General features: G+C 31.0%; 1 protein-coding gene across 2 annotated transcripts in view; it reads left to right on the top strand.

The window, feature by feature from the left end:
- The first annotated feature begins 1,229 nt into the window (after nucleotides 1-1,229).
- Nucleotides 1,230-15,834, top strand: part of LOC127714314 (glutamyl-tRNA(Gln) amidotransferase subunit B, mitochondrial-like) — a 28,828-nt gene continuing 14,223 nt past the window's right edge. Inside the window, exons 1-2 of one of the 2 annotated variants that reach the window (XM_052220376.1) lie at nucleotides 1,230-1,339; nucleotides 14,786-14,936. In XM_052220376.1, coding sequence (XP_052076336.1) covers nucleotides 1,242-1,339; nucleotides 14,786-14,936 — 249 coding nt within the window. In that variant the 5' untranslated portion in view covers nucleotides 1,230-1,241. Of the gene's footprint in view, nucleotides 1,340-7,727; nucleotides 7,838-14,785; nucleotides 14,937-15,834 lie in introns of those variants that run through there. The other variant, XM_052220375.1, reaches the window with a different exon arrangement.

Genomic DNA, 15,834 nt, shown 5'->3' with positions numbered 1-15,834 from the left:
ACCCAAAGTAGACCTATGAAAGCAAAAACGCTTATTTCCAATGGGGTCCTTATGGTGTGGATAATAAAATAAAGTAATTTATCTTTCAATTGTAAAGCAATGAATAGTATCTATAAATCACAGCTTAAAACATTCATATAAAAAAGCAATCTAATAAGATATAAAATCTGCATCTGACATTGACCTGCGATTACTCATTATGTGTTTTTGTTTACTTCAAACTTACATTTTATTTTTGATTTGACATGAATACCTTTTACATGATCTGGCAACGCATTCCAGATTTTAATACTATTAAAAAAGAAAGAAGAAGATTCTACACCTTTTTTTCATTTGGAACATAAAAGTTATAAGCATTGTAGTTCTAGTATAATTATTAAGGGATGTTATTGAAAAACCATTTTTTAAGTATTCTGGATGTTTGTGTCGAAAAACATTAAACACATGATTCAGACGAATTTGTGTCCCTCTGTTACAAACATTATGTGCTGAATTTGTGAAGCAATAGTCAGCCCATCATAAATACTATCTAAGCCCCCTCCTAAAATGGAGTCATTAACCTATACCAGAACTTGTCATTCTTTCTAGAAACGTACGACTCATATTTAATAATGCTTATAAGGATGTTCGATACTCTATTTTAAAATAACAAGCTTTTTAAAAAGACTGTTATAAATTGATAGTATATAAATAACAGACCTAAAAAAAGCAGAAAAAATGATAGGTCCGTGTCCTTGTTTTTGAGATATAAGCCATTGGAAATTTGGCGGGAAATGGTTTTCTCTAGATTTTTCGTATATTTAACATTGGCATCATTTTTCTTTCAAAAACTATAAAAAAAATAAATAACAAGGATTTTGTATGATTTTCAAAATTGGCTTTTTTAAACTATATATAATAAAGTTATGAAAAAGAAAGAAAGGGGTTAGTGGGCAATTTTTTAATGGCACTACATGGATAATACCAGAGGATTCCGAATATTTGCCATAAAGCCAAAAACCAAGAGCAGCAAACATCTCAATCGGGCATCGGACTTTGCAGAGAATACCGAATGCTTGTCGGCCATGAGTCAAAATCCTCATATGGTCAACCAATGTATGGCAGAGGTCATATTAAGTGCAGTATTGCGGAGCATGTATGAAACGGATATGAACTCTGCGCCGGAGATTGCAAACATCCTTAAGTCCATCAAGCTTTTTGAAAAGCTAGAAATTCCTGTTACTAGTTATCTCCCCTGATCAATGGCAGCCTCCATGGAAAAAATTTCTTCACACATTTGTCAACTTTGTAAAAGGAGATATTTAACCTACAACCATAAGAGATCATGCAGTAACTTAAAGTAACGAAATCTCAATCATATTTACATTTTATTTACTGTTTGATAAGTTTTTAATCTTAGTTAGAGCCAAAAATAGTTGTGTTGACACCGTCACATAAAAAAGTACCCTGAGTACAGACTAACTTATACACAACATTAGATGATTTTTTAAACAGTGTGACTGATTGGACAGTATCAAATGTAATTCAGGTGTTTCTTTATTTTACTATCTTCTGCAGTTCTCACTGATGAAAAAATGCCATTTAAAATCCCTAAAAGATTTTATCTTTCCGAACCACAAAATGCATTTAATATTTACATGTATCGGTCTCACTAATTAGGGACAAGAAGACAGAATAAGGGACAAGAAAACAAATTTATTGACAAGAAAGTTTAAATTCTATTAAAAATTAATATGAGGCAGGCATTACCTGTGAAAGGGGATGAAGTCTATATAAATTATTTTTTTTAATTCAAACATATTTTAAGTTCTAAATCTGTTAAAAAAGAAACGGAAATACCGTAACGTTTCTGATTTTGGTTCTGTTGTTAGGAATTTAGTTGTGACGTTATTTTAGTTATGACGTCATATTCAATGTAAACAAAGAAACGCTATCATCAGGTAACATTTTTTCATATCAAAGAATAATTAGAAATGAAATTGTTATAGTGTTCCTTCCTATATTTTACTGTACTGATAAATATATATTTCACTCATGACAAACAAGACCAGAAGAAGGAAGTAGATTTCTGCGCAAATGCGGGAATTAAAGAAAGTGACAAAAAAAAGTTAATGATTTTGAGTTCATTAGTACAATGAAAATTTCAGGAAATTTTCCCCGTTTTTTTTTTCTTATTGATTTTTCTACTGTAATAGGGGACTTCGTCCCCTTATAAATTTATAGAAAAAAGTCAATTTATTACAGTTGATAATTTGATGTTTTAAAAATTTTCATTTTTGTTAGCACGCCACAGATTTTCTGTAATTAATACAGGTTTTTATACGACTTTTTTGCAGTCCTATATTGGTATCACGTTGTCGTCCGAAGACATTTGGTTTCTGGACAATAACTTTAGTAAATGTAAATAGAAATCTATGAAATTTAAACAAAAGCTTTATAACCACAAAAGGAAGGTTGGGATTGATTTTGGGGGTTATAGTCCTAACAGTTAAGGAATTAAGGGCCAAAAAGGGGCCCAAATAAGCATTTTTCTAGTTTCCAGACAATAACTTGTGGAACGGTGTATGGATCTCTTTGAAATTATACCACAAGTTTCCATACCACAAAGGGATGGTTAGGATTGGCTTTGGGGGGTTATGGCTCAAACCGTTTAGGAATTAGGGGCAAAAAAAGGGGGAAAAACAAGGGTTTCCTGGTTAATGGACAATTAAAAAAAAGTACAATGTAAAGTTTGGATTACCTCCCTTACACTGCTTTTAAATTATGTATAAAGAAATGTTGTATTATCTTGAGGTGATTAGCTGTCAATTTATGTTTAGAAGTTACTATTTTAAAATGCTGATTAAGGAATATTTAATATATTAATTTTAGCCATGATTATGTATGTCATTTTCTATTTTAAGACTTTTATGATGTATTTAAATGGGTAATTATGGTTGCAAACTCCATTGGAAATTTGAATTGAAATTATGACCATATCTTGAGGGAAAGAATTTTTTTTTTTGGAAAAGGGGGGGGGGGGGGGGGGTAAAAAAAGAAATTGTGAGGAGGGGGGCAATTTTTTCTCATTTCAGATTTCAGAAATTAAAAAGAAAAATTCTTCAAATATTATTTTTTTTGGTGGGGGGTCAATTCGCAACAGCATAGTGTATTGCACAAAAGCAAAAAAAAGGGGGGGTAATTTATTTTTTTTTTTGGGGGGAGGGGGTCAATTCGCAACAGCATAGTGTATTGCACAAAAGCAAAAAATTGAATATAAATTCAAATCATATAACCAATTCTAAGTTCTTTGACTACAGTTATTCTGTGTCAGAAACCTATTATGTGTAAAATATTTAATTACAATCCAAATTCAGACCTGTATCAAGCGCCAATATTGTGTCCATTTTTGCCCAAACTGTTCAGGGTTGGACCTCTGCAGTTGTATCCAGCTGCACTCGGCGAAGCAAGTTATTTATTATACAATCATTTAGTAAAGTCGAAAAGGGCTAAACCATACATTGAACCTTAATGGTCAAAATGTCTACTGTTCATATGCAACTATTTCAGTCATAATTACGTTCGATAACTCTGCATGTTACTGGTTTAATTAGGTTTTTTGTAAAATTTATATATTTTTTTTTTTTTGTTCAATCATTAATGAAAGTGATAGAGTGAAATAATAATTCATTTTTAGCAGCCAATTTGGTTCAATTTTGACAAAATAAGCTAAGAAACATCGTTGATGAATTATTCACTTGCAAGTGAATAATTAGACCTCATTGAATCCGTATTCATGTGACCTTCAATTGAACCCCTTAGCTGGAGATGGGTTACGCATGTATTCTGTTATCAAAAGGAAAAGAATGTCAACATTGAAAGTGAACAAGGATGAACCATTTGGTTAACTAATTAGATTCGATCCACAAACAATCATTCTTATACAGGAAAAAACGATGATAAACATACTTTTTAACCTACAATATGAAATCAAACAGACCTTGAAAAATCCAATTGCACGTGGTCGCTATCTGTTTATATTTATATTTATGTTTATATCGGGTTATATGACCATTGGCAGTCTTCTGAGGTCATCTCGATGGTTAATTAGATGATGTCTAGACAAAAAATACACACCAAATGTTGATACATATTATCGAGTCCATGCATTGTTAATTGTTTAATTTAAAATTTTTGTAATTTGGATGTACATTTTAGTATGTATAAATCAAATATGACAATTTGAGTCAAATTGGTAAACATGAATTTGATAGCTAATGCCCCTGTAACATCCATTGGAGGTTTATCTTTTATCAATTTAAAACAAAATCATAAAATAATTTCATTAAGACTCGGACAAAACTAATCTACATAGGTCTTGTCAAAATTTACACCATCATCGGATGCCACATGTTTGTTTTCTTTGATCACTTTGGTGTTATGACTTTATAATCTCCTTTATCACTGTTTATCTAGCTAAGTATACGTACTAGGGTATTATTAGAATGAAAATTTTGTGTCAATTTTAATTGCAGTGTAAACATTGAAATCAAATCAAATCATTTGCCTGGACAAATGGTGAGGATCGTCTTCATTGGAAATTAATGGGGCCCGGTCACCGTTTTTTTTTGTAACTTCAAAATTTTATCAAAACGAATAAAATGTACCCCCTTTTATAAAGAAACCAATGTTGGATTCTATGCTGCTTTTAGGTAAGACAGTGACTTGAAAGGTATGTGTCCAACAGTTATTTGATTTCTATCGTCAAATTACAAAATATCTTTTCAAAAGTCGAGTAACGATGTCAGTGTAAACAACTTGCATAATTGCATAATCGATGCATATAAATCTTTATTTTGTGTGCGAGAGACTGTTTCTTATAAATATACTAAAGTGAAGGTGAAAATGTTAATTTCTCAAATACAATAGACGCACTTAAAATATTTCAAATATAACTTTTTAATTAATATTAAACAAAATGCATACATTTCGTGTCGTTGTTTACTTCCATTTTCAAAATTTTACTAACAAATGCCAAAATAACTTTTCAATCAAATTTTGATTCAAAAAGTTTGTTACCTAGAGTCAGTTGACTGATTTTGTTTTTGATTTCTTTGAATTAAATGTATTGTTGACCTTTTTAGGGGTTGGGAGGATATTATTTACAATGAATAAGTTTAGAAAATTGATTATATAAAAAGGTCCCATTGCAGTTTTATCAATTGTTAATGAAGAAGTCAACGAAGGCTGTGTGGTTATGGCACCTTTATTTTCAAACTTAATTTGAATCAAGAAATCATACCTCTGAACTGAAATTTAGAACATACATGTATTTAATTGTAAATAAAAAAAATCTTTAAAACGTGGGGATGGAAGGTAAATACATAATGTATCCAAAAAGTTATGATCGTTTAATCTATGTAACCCGTAATATAATGTCATAAAAGTTGGACGTTTGATTGACAGATGTTTGGGTTTGAGTGTTCAGGATAGGGTAAATTCAGAAAAGCGCCTCCGACTCGTGAAATTTTTTAAAGTGTTATTTTCATTTGTTGAATACACTTTGAATATTCTTTAAAATTAAGCACCTTTACATAATTTTCCTCTCGGTACAATATCCGAATTTAAAAGATGGTAGATTTATTAAGGGAATTCATTCTAAAAAGTTTGTAATATTGGACAAATAGTAGTTTTCTGTAAAGCGTACAATTGGATAGCTATTTGCAGAGACATACAATTGTATTTTATGTCTCTGGAAATAGCTTTTTCATCTCAAAGATGATGATATAAAAATGTCTTTCATTTTTAGCATTGTACGTTTCATCAGTTCTGACGTTAGCAAATTTGGTGTATGTTGGCCTTGTACTTCCACCATTCAAAATAGTCACTCAGTTGTGTATAAATTGTAGCGGGATTACAAACTGTGACAAGGACAAAAAAAAACGGTTGATACAATTTTTTTCGGTGTGATGTATTATATAAATTTTGAAAAGGAGGCATTTCTAAATCGTCGGTGTTTTTATCCTTTTTGCATTTTGGTACCAATAATAGGTGGTCTGGTTTTTCTTTGTTTTTTGTTGTTTTTTTTTTTGTAATCAGAGATTTATAATTTATTTACTTTTTGTCGGTTTGTATGTATTAGAAAAGTTGTAACACTTTACCGTGTATTTATTACCTCTGCATTTATAGAGTCAATATCGGAAATCGAGGTGAAAGTAATGGAGTTTGATCATTAAAAAATGCATTTATATGTTTCAAAGTCTTCAGACGGTTACTGGCTACAGGGTTTATCTATGAAAGCTAGAAACCCAAACCAATGAAAAAAAACTCTTTTGTACATATTATATTTACCATGGTTCCATATTCTATAATAATTATAATGCTTATTCAGATAAAGCCAATATATACAAAAACATAATACGATTTAGAAACTTAGCTACATAAAACCCTAAAAGATATAGCAATGGTTGTGATTATAGATATATTTAATTCCATAACCCTGAGATTACTATAACACATTACCCAAAGTAGACCTATGAAAGCAAAAACGCTTATTTCCAATGGGGTCCTTATGGTGTGGATAATAAAATAAAGTAATTTATCTTTCAATTGTAAAGCAATGAATAGTATCTATAAATCACAGCTTAAAACATTCATATAAAAAAGCAATCTAATAAGATATAAAATCTGCATCTGACATTGACCTGCGATTACTCATTATGTGTTTTTGTTTACTTCAAACTTACATTTTATTTTTGATTTGACATGAATACCTTTTACATGATCTGGCAACGCATTCCAGATTTTAATACTATTAAAAAAGAAAGAAGAAGATTCTACACCTTTTTTTCATTTGGAACATAAAAGTTATAAGCATTGTAGTTCTAGTATAATTATTAAGGGATGTTATTGAAAAACCATTTTTTAAGTATTCTGGATGTTTGTGTCGAAAAACATTAAACACATGATTCAGACGAATTTGTGTCCCTCTGTTACAAACATTATGTGCTGAATTTGTGAAGCAATAGTCAGCCCATCATAAATACTATCTAAGCCCCTCCTAAAATGGAGTCATTAACCTATACCAGAACTTGTCATTCTTTCTAGAAACGTACGACTCATATTTAATAATGCTTATAAGGATGTTCGATACTCTTTTTTAAAATAACAAGCTTTTTAAAAAGACTGTTATAAATTGATAGTATATAAATAACAGACCTAAAAAAAGCAGAAAAAATGATAGGTCCGTGTCCTTGTTTTTGAGATATAAGCCATTGGAAATTTGGCGGGAAATGGTTTTCTCTAGATTTTTCGTATATTTAACATTGGCATCATTTTTCTTTCAAAAACTATAAAAAAAATAAATAACAAGGATTTTGTATGATTTTCAAAATTGGCTTTTTTAAACTATATATAATAAAGTTATGAAAAAGAAAGAAAGGGGTTAGTGGGCAATTTTTTAATGGCACTACATGGATAATACCAGAGGATTCCGAATATTTGCCATAAAGCCAAAAACCAAGAGCAGCAAACATCCCAATCGGGCATCGGACTTTGCAGAGAATACCGAATGCTTGTCGGCCATGAGTCAAAATCCTCATATGGTCAACCAATGTATGGCAGAGGTCATATTAAGTGCAGTATTGCGGAGCATGTATGAAACGGATATGAACTCTGCGCCGGAGATTGCAAACATCCTTAAGTCCATCAAGCTTTTTGAAAAGCTAGAAATTCCTGTTACTAGTTATCTCCCCTGATCAATGGCAGCCTCCATGGAAAAAATTTCTTCACACATTTGTCAACTTTGTAAAAGGAGATATTTAACCTACAACCATAAGAGATCATGCAGTAACTTAAAGTAACGAAATCTCAATCATATTTACATTTTATTTACTGTTTGATAAGTTTTTAATCTTAGTTAGAGCCAAAAATAGTTGTGTTGACACCGTCACATAAAAAAGTACCCTGAGTACAGACTAACTTATACACAACATTAGATGATTTTTTAAACAGTGTGACTGATTGGACAGTATCAAATGTAATTCAGGTGTTTCTTTATTTTACTATCTTCTGCAGTTCTCACTGATGAAAAAATGCCATTTAAAATCCCTAAAAGATTTTATCTTTCCGAACCACAAAATGCATTTAATATTTACATGTATCGGTCTCACTAATTAGGGACAAGAAGACAGAATAAGGGACAAGAAAACAAATTTATTGACAAGAAAGTTTAAATTCTATTAAAAATTAATATGAGGCAGGCATTACCTGTGAAAGGGGACGAAGTCTATATAAATTATTTTTTTTAATTCAAACATATTTTAAGTTCTAAATCTGTTAAAAAAGAAACGGAAATACCGTAACGTTTCTGATTTTGGTTCTGTTGTTAGGAATTTAGTTGTGACGTTATTTTAGTTATGACGTCATATTCAATGTAAACAAAGAAACGCTATCATCAGGTAACATTTTTTCATATCAAAGAATAATTAGAAATGAAATTGTTATAGTGTTCCTTCCTATATTTTACTGTACTGATAAATATATATTTCACTCATGACAAACAAGACCAGAAGAAGGAAGATTTCTGCGCAAATGCGGGAATTAAAGAAAGTGACAAAAAAAAGTTAATGATTTTGAGTTCATTAGTACAATGAAAATTTCAGGAAATTTTCCCCGTTTTTTTTTTCTTATTGATTTTTCTACTGTAATAGGGGACTTCGTCCCCTTATAAATTTATAGAAAAAAGTCAATTTATTACAGTTGATAATTTGATGTTTTAAAAATTTTCATTTCTGTTAGCACGCCACAGATTTTCTGTAATTAATACAGGTTTTTATACGACTTTTTTGCAGTCCTATATTGGTATCACGTTGTCGTCCGAAGACATTTGGTTTCTGGACAATAACTTCAGTAAATGTAAATAGAAATCTATGAAATTTAAACACAAGCTTTATAACCACAAAAGGAAGGTTGGGATTGATTTTGGGGGTTATAGTCCTAACAGTTAAGGAATTAAGGGCCAAAAAGGGGCCCAAATAAGCATTTTTCTAGTTTCCAGACAATAACTTGTGGAACGGTGTATGGATCTCTTTGAAATTATACCACAAGTTTCCATACCACAAAGGGATGGTTAGGATTGGCTTTGGGGGGTTATGGCTCAAACCGTTTAGGAATTAGGGGCAAAAAAAGGGGGAAAAACAAGGGTTTCCTGGTTAATGGACAATTAAAAAAAAGTACAATGTAAAGTTTGGATTACCTCCCTTACACTGCTTTTAAATTATGTATAAAGAAATGTTGTATTATCTTGAGGTGATTAGCTGTCAATTTATGTTTAGAAGTTACTATTTTAAAATGCTGATTAAGGAATATTTAATATATTAATTTTAGCCATGATTATGTATGTCATTTTCTATTTTAAGACTTTTATGATGTATTTAAATGGGTAATTATGGTTGCAAACTCCATTGGAAATTTGAATTGAAATTATGACCATATCTTGAGGGAAATAATTTTTTTTTTTTGGAAAAGGGGGGGGGGGGGGGGGGTAAAAAAAGAAATTGTGAGGAGGGGGGGCAATTTTTTCTCATTTCAGATTTCAGAAATTAAAAAGAAAAATTCTTCAAATATTATTTTTTTTGGTGGGGGGTCAATTCGCAACAGCATAGTGTATTGCACAAAAGCAAAAAAAAAGGGGGGGTAATTTATTTTTTTTTTTGGGGGGAGGGGGTCAATTCGCAACAGCATAGTGTATTGCACAAAAGCAAAAAATTGAATATAAATTCAAATCATATAACCAATTCTAAGTTCTTTGACTACAGTTATTCTGTGTCAGAAACCTATTATGTGTAAAATATTTAATTACAATCCAAATTCAGACCTGTATCAAGCGCCAATATTGTGTCCATTTTTGCCCAAACTGTTCAGGGTTGGACCTCTGCAGTTGTATCCAGCTGCACTCGGCGAAGCAAGTTATTTATTATACAATCATTTAGTAAAGTCGAAAAGGGCTAAACCATACATTGAACCTTAATGGTCAAAATGTCTACTGTTCATATGCAACTATTTCAGTCATAATTACGTTCGATAACTCTGCATGTTACTGGTTTAATTAGGTTTTTTGTAAAATTTATATATTTTTTTTTTTTTGTTCAATCATTAATGAAAGTGATAGAGTGAAATAATAATTCATTTTTAGCAGCCAATTTGGTTCAATTTTGACAAAATAAGCTAAGAAACATCGTTGATGAATTATTCACTTGCAAGTGAATAATTAGACCTCATTGAATCCGTATTCATGTGCCCTTCAATTGAACCCCTTAGCTGGAGATGGGTTACGCATGTATTCTGTTATCAAAAGGAAAAGAATGTCAACATTGAAAGTGAACAAGGATGAACCATTTGGTTAACTAATTAGATTCGATCCACAAACAATCATTCTTATACAGGAAAAAACGATGATAAACATACTTTTTAACCTACAATATGAAATCAAACAGACCTTGAAAAATCCAATTGCACGTGGTCGCTATCTGTTTATATTTATATTTATGTTTATATCGGGTTATATGACCATTGGCAGTCTTCTGAGGTCATCTCGATGGTTAATTAGATGATGTCTAGACAAAAAATACACACCAAATGTTGATACATATTATCGAGTCCATGCATTGTTAATTGTTTAATTTAGAATTTTTGTAATTTGGATGTACATTTTAGTATGTATAAATCAAATATGACAATTTGAGTCAAATTGGTAAACATGAATTTGACAGCTAATGCCCCTGTAACATCCATTGGAGGTTTATCTTTTATCAATTTAAAACAAAATCATAAAATAATTTCATTAAGACTCGGACAAAACTAATCTACATAGGTCTTGTCAAAATTTACACCATCATCGGATGCCACATGTTTGTTTTCTTTGATCACTTTGGTGTTATGACTTTATAATCTCCTTTATCACTGTTTATCTAGCTAAGTATACGTACTAGGGTATTATTAGAATGAAAATTTTGTGTCAATTTTAATTGCAGTGTAAACATTGAAATCAAATCAAATCATTTGCCTGGACAAATGGTGAGGATCGTCTTCATTGGAAATTAATGGGGCCCGGTCACCGTTTTTTTTGTAACTTCAAAATTTTATCAAAACGAATAAAATGTACCCCCTTTTATAAAGAAACCAATGTTGGATTCTATGCTGCTTTTAGGTAAGACAGTGACTTGAAAGGTATGTGTCCAACAGTTATTTGATTTCTATCGTCAAATTACAAAATATCTTTTCAAAAGTCGAGTAACGATGTCAGTGTAAACAACTTGCATAATTGCATAATCGATGCATATAAATCTTTATTTTGTGTGCGAGAGACTGTTTCTTATAAATATACTAAAGTGAAGGTGAAAATGTTAATTTCTCAAATACAATAGACGCACTTAAAATATTTCAAATATAACTTTTTAATTAATATTAAACAAAATGCATACATTTCGTGTCGTTGTTTACTTCCATTTTCAAAATTTTACTAACAAATGCCAAAATAACTTTTCAATCAAATTTTGATTCAAAAAGTTTGTTACCTAGAGTCAGTTGACTGATTTTGTTTTTGATTTCTTTGAATTAAATGTATTGTTGACCTTTTTAGGGGTTGGGAGGATATTATTTACAATGAATAAGTTTAGAAAATTGATTATATAAAAAGGTCCCATTGCAGTTTTATCAATTGTTAATGAAGAAGTCAACGAAGGCTGTGTGGTTATGGCACCTTTATTTTCAAACTTAATTTGAATCAAGAAATCATACCTCTGAACTGAAATTTAGAACATACATGTATTTAATTGTAAATAAAAAAAATCTTTAAAACGTGGGGTTGGAAGGTAAATACATAATGTATCCAAAAAGTTATGATCGTTTAATCTATGTAACCCGTTCATTTTCATTGATATAAAGATCGGCCATTAATGATAAACAACTGAATTGTAAAAGTCATGTGATGACGGCGATAGTTGGATATGTTATGAAAATTGGCAGACCACCGTGTACATACATGTAGTGTATAATGATTATGTAAGATACATGTAGTAATGTAAATATTACTATTATAAATAAAATAAGGTAAGACAAAATATGGATCTCGAGTAGAACCATGTCCATGTCGTGGGGTCTGGAAACACACTTAAACAATATAGATTGCTAAAACTAAACAACCCTTTTTTTTTACAAATGTTTAATTTCTTCATCTATCAGTATAATGAAAAAATGAAAATCACTTTATTACTGCATGTATATTAAAAAAAATCATTTTTATGCTTTTTTTTTTATCTGTTTATTTAAAATAAGTAATTGTTAGATTTCTTGACATTAAAATTATTTTTTTGTCGCTAAATAAATCTTCTTGTCTCTAAATTATTCTTCTTGTCGCTTTTTGACGCTTCTTGTCGCAAATTAGTGAGACCCAACATTTATATATCTAGTGGATGTAAAGCCTAATAGATGATTTTTCACATCCATCAATCAACTTCCTGTTTACCGAATGCTTAAAGCAGGGGCATCAGTGAGTCATTATCAGTCATACATTGTAGCTTTCATTTCAGCGGGTTTATTATGCCCCCGCCATAGCGGAGAGGGTATTAAGTTTTACCCTTGTCCGTCTGTACATACATCCCAAAATTGGTTTCCGTTTTCTAACTTAAGTTTGCCTCAACCAAATGTTATGAAATTATACACAATGCTTATTACCACAAAACACAGATAAAGTTTGAATTTTGGTGGCGTTACTTTTACTGTTCTAGAGTTATGCCCCTTTACAAATGAAAAAATTGCTGAATTTTTTGTTTCCATTCTCTAACTTAAGTTTGCCTCAACTAAATGTTATGAAACTTATAAACAATGCTTATTACCACAAAACTCAGATCAAGTACAAATTTGGGTATCGTCCATTTTACAGTTCTTGAGTTATGTCCCTTTATAACGTTATATGCAAGCGGGGGCATCATCTGTGTCCCATGGACACATTCCCCATTTATTTTTATTAAGCCTCCAGTATGCATAAGAACAACAGTTGGGTATGAGTATTAAGGTAGCACAATACAAAAACAACTAAATTTTATCAAAATTTCATTTTCAGCTGTTTTTGTTACTTCTTAATATTACAAAATAGATATAAGAAGATGTGGTATTAGTGCCAATGAGACAACTCTCCATCCAAGTCACAATTTGTAAAAGTAAACCATTATAGGTCAAAGTACCACAGAAAGCCACAGAAGAAAAATAAGTTTCCATATCTTGCACTGTTAACTGCACTGAGTTTTGATGATAATTAGTTTTATGAACAAATGCACGTGTTTGACTGATACAAATAAGAACATGTGGGCAGTACTTTGTGGTTAATCAATAGAATCGTTTGATAGCTTTATGACCACTGACCAGCTATAAAAAATAAAAGTCATAGAAAAGAGGTTGAATTCAGGATTTATAGAAAAAAGAAGATAATGAAATCCAAATAAAAATACATTTCTATATTGGAGCTGCCAGGAGAAAAAACAAAAAATAATTTGGAGCTATAGAGGGAATCAAATATAAATGCACAACAATTAATGTTGCTGATGCTAATGCTGATTGTTATATCAGATTTTCTTGAGGAGAATGTGTACATATGAAATCTTTTTAAAAGAAAACACAAATTAAATATTTTATTTTCAAACTACAAAAATAAGAAAATTCTACTTTTTGTAAAATTGTATATTGATTATAATTCTAGAAATCCCCCATACATGCCATAAGAATCCTCCAGACTGACCAAATGATGATTTTATGTACACATGCATAACTTATTCTTTGGAAAAATGTTAAAACAAAATATATTGTTTCATGTACTACAATGTACTAATTGAATAAAAAATCCATATTGAAAAAAGCAAAATGCAATGTGTAAATAAACTTCTGAGATCATTAATGGTTGATGTTTATCAAGGTGGGCGGAGTTTTGACCATATCAGTAGCAACTGACTTACAGCAAGGTCAATAAAGATATAACTTCTCTGGCCAGGTCTGGTTTTTGATGCATAGGGTGTGCATTTTCTGTATATATTTAGAATTGCTGAAATGTAATGCTTTCTTACTGGTCAAAACATAATTGATGTATGCTTAAAGGCCAATCCTGAAGTATCCCCATGGTGCATGTGTGAATGATATTGAAGTTAATGAGGTTCAAATAGGAAAATCCTTATTCATTCAATTGTGACACATACATTTTTGTCATGAAAATGTAGATTTAAATGAAATTATCTCCTAGACGGGTGCCCTATATGCCTGATTTTATCACATGTTGTTCCTTGACCAGTTATCTTCAAAGCTGTGTCTCAGATTTCCAAAAACATCAATAGAACAAATTTTATACCCAATTAAATTGAGTGATTTCTTATGAAATAAAGTTGCAAACTTAATTGAAGGGTTATGAGAGAATGAAATACAATATGCAAAATCTGGGACATTGTTTTGGAGGTCAAACTGTGTTGCACAAGAATCTATCAAACACTTTGGGATGTTGTGAATAACAAAGAAGCTAATTTCATTCAAATGTGGACATCAGAATCTGGCAACTAATTACATAATAATCAATTATGTAATAATTATGTAATAATGAAATTATCACCATTTGAAAGATTAATCTTTTTTCTTTCTTTTGGTTCCTCATTTAAGAATTTTAGAGCTGGGTGAAAGAAATTACCTCAGTTTAAAGTTGTCTGATTGGGGGTGAAAAAATCATTGTATTGTGCTACCTTATCAAATACCATTTATGATATTGTAGGTCTAAGCAATGGAAGAGTGTTGTTGGACTTGAAATCCATGCCCAGATAAATACAGAAAGTAAACTATTCTCAGGAGCAGAAAACAAATTTGGTGGTCCAACCAATACACAGGTGTCACTGTTTGATGCTGCTTTTCCTGGTACCCTACCAGTAAGTTTAGAAATAGGAATCCAGTATGAATTTGTTGTAACCTATCATTCCTTGATTTAGATTTTAGTAAATTATTATGTTGTTGGGTTACTGTCTCATTGACAAACACCACACTGGACTAGGCCCTCATTTCCTTTTCTTCTTAATAATGAATGTAAACTGATTTAGTGATACTGAATCATGTGAATTGCTGATGAGTGATATTTTTAAATGACAAAAGGGAATTATTATTGGCTTTCAACAATTAATCACCTGTATGACTACTTCTTAAAATAATCAATAATAAATCTAGATATCTAAATTATTTATTACAAGTATTAAAAAGCCGAAATGAGTGACTGCTCTTTATAGTGCAGAAATGTCTGTTTCAGTATGTTTTGAAGACTCAGTTATATTATTTGAACCCATGATATTCAAAAATTGTACCTTTATTCCATACGATATGGCCATGGGAAAGCACTGTCATGATAAAATGATTCTAAATGAAAATCTCTCATAGAAAGAACTTTTTATAGAAAATATGAGATGTGGAGGAAAAATTTATTTGATGAATTTCATATACCAGTAACAGTAATTATGTTAATGCAAAGTATAGTTGAAAAAAAATATAAAACTAAAATTGAGAATGGAAACGGGGAATGCGTCAAAGAGACAACAATCCGACCAAAGAGTAGAAAACAGCCCAAGGCCAACAATGGGTCTTCAACACAGGGAGAAAATCCTGCACCCAGAGGTGGGCTTCAGCTGGTCCCTAAACAATCAGGGAAAATGGACGTCACACTAAACTCCGAAACATATAAATGAACCAAAATAAAAAAAATACATACAAGACTAACAAAGGCCAGAGGTTCCTGACTTGGGACAGGCGCAAAAATGTGGCGGGGTTAAACATGTTTTG

Source organism: Mytilus californianus, unplaced genomic scaffold, assembly GCF_021869535.1.
Source record: "Mytilus californianus isolate M0D057914Y unplaced genomic scaffold, xbMytCali1.0.p SCAF_9, whole genome shotgun sequence".
Classification (NCBI taxonomy): domain Eukaryota; kingdom Metazoa; phylum Mollusca; class Bivalvia; order Mytilida; family Mytilidae; genus Mytilus; species Mytilus californianus.
Note: the sequence above shows the minus strand (reverse complement) of the source record. Positions and strands in the feature narration are given on the sequence as shown.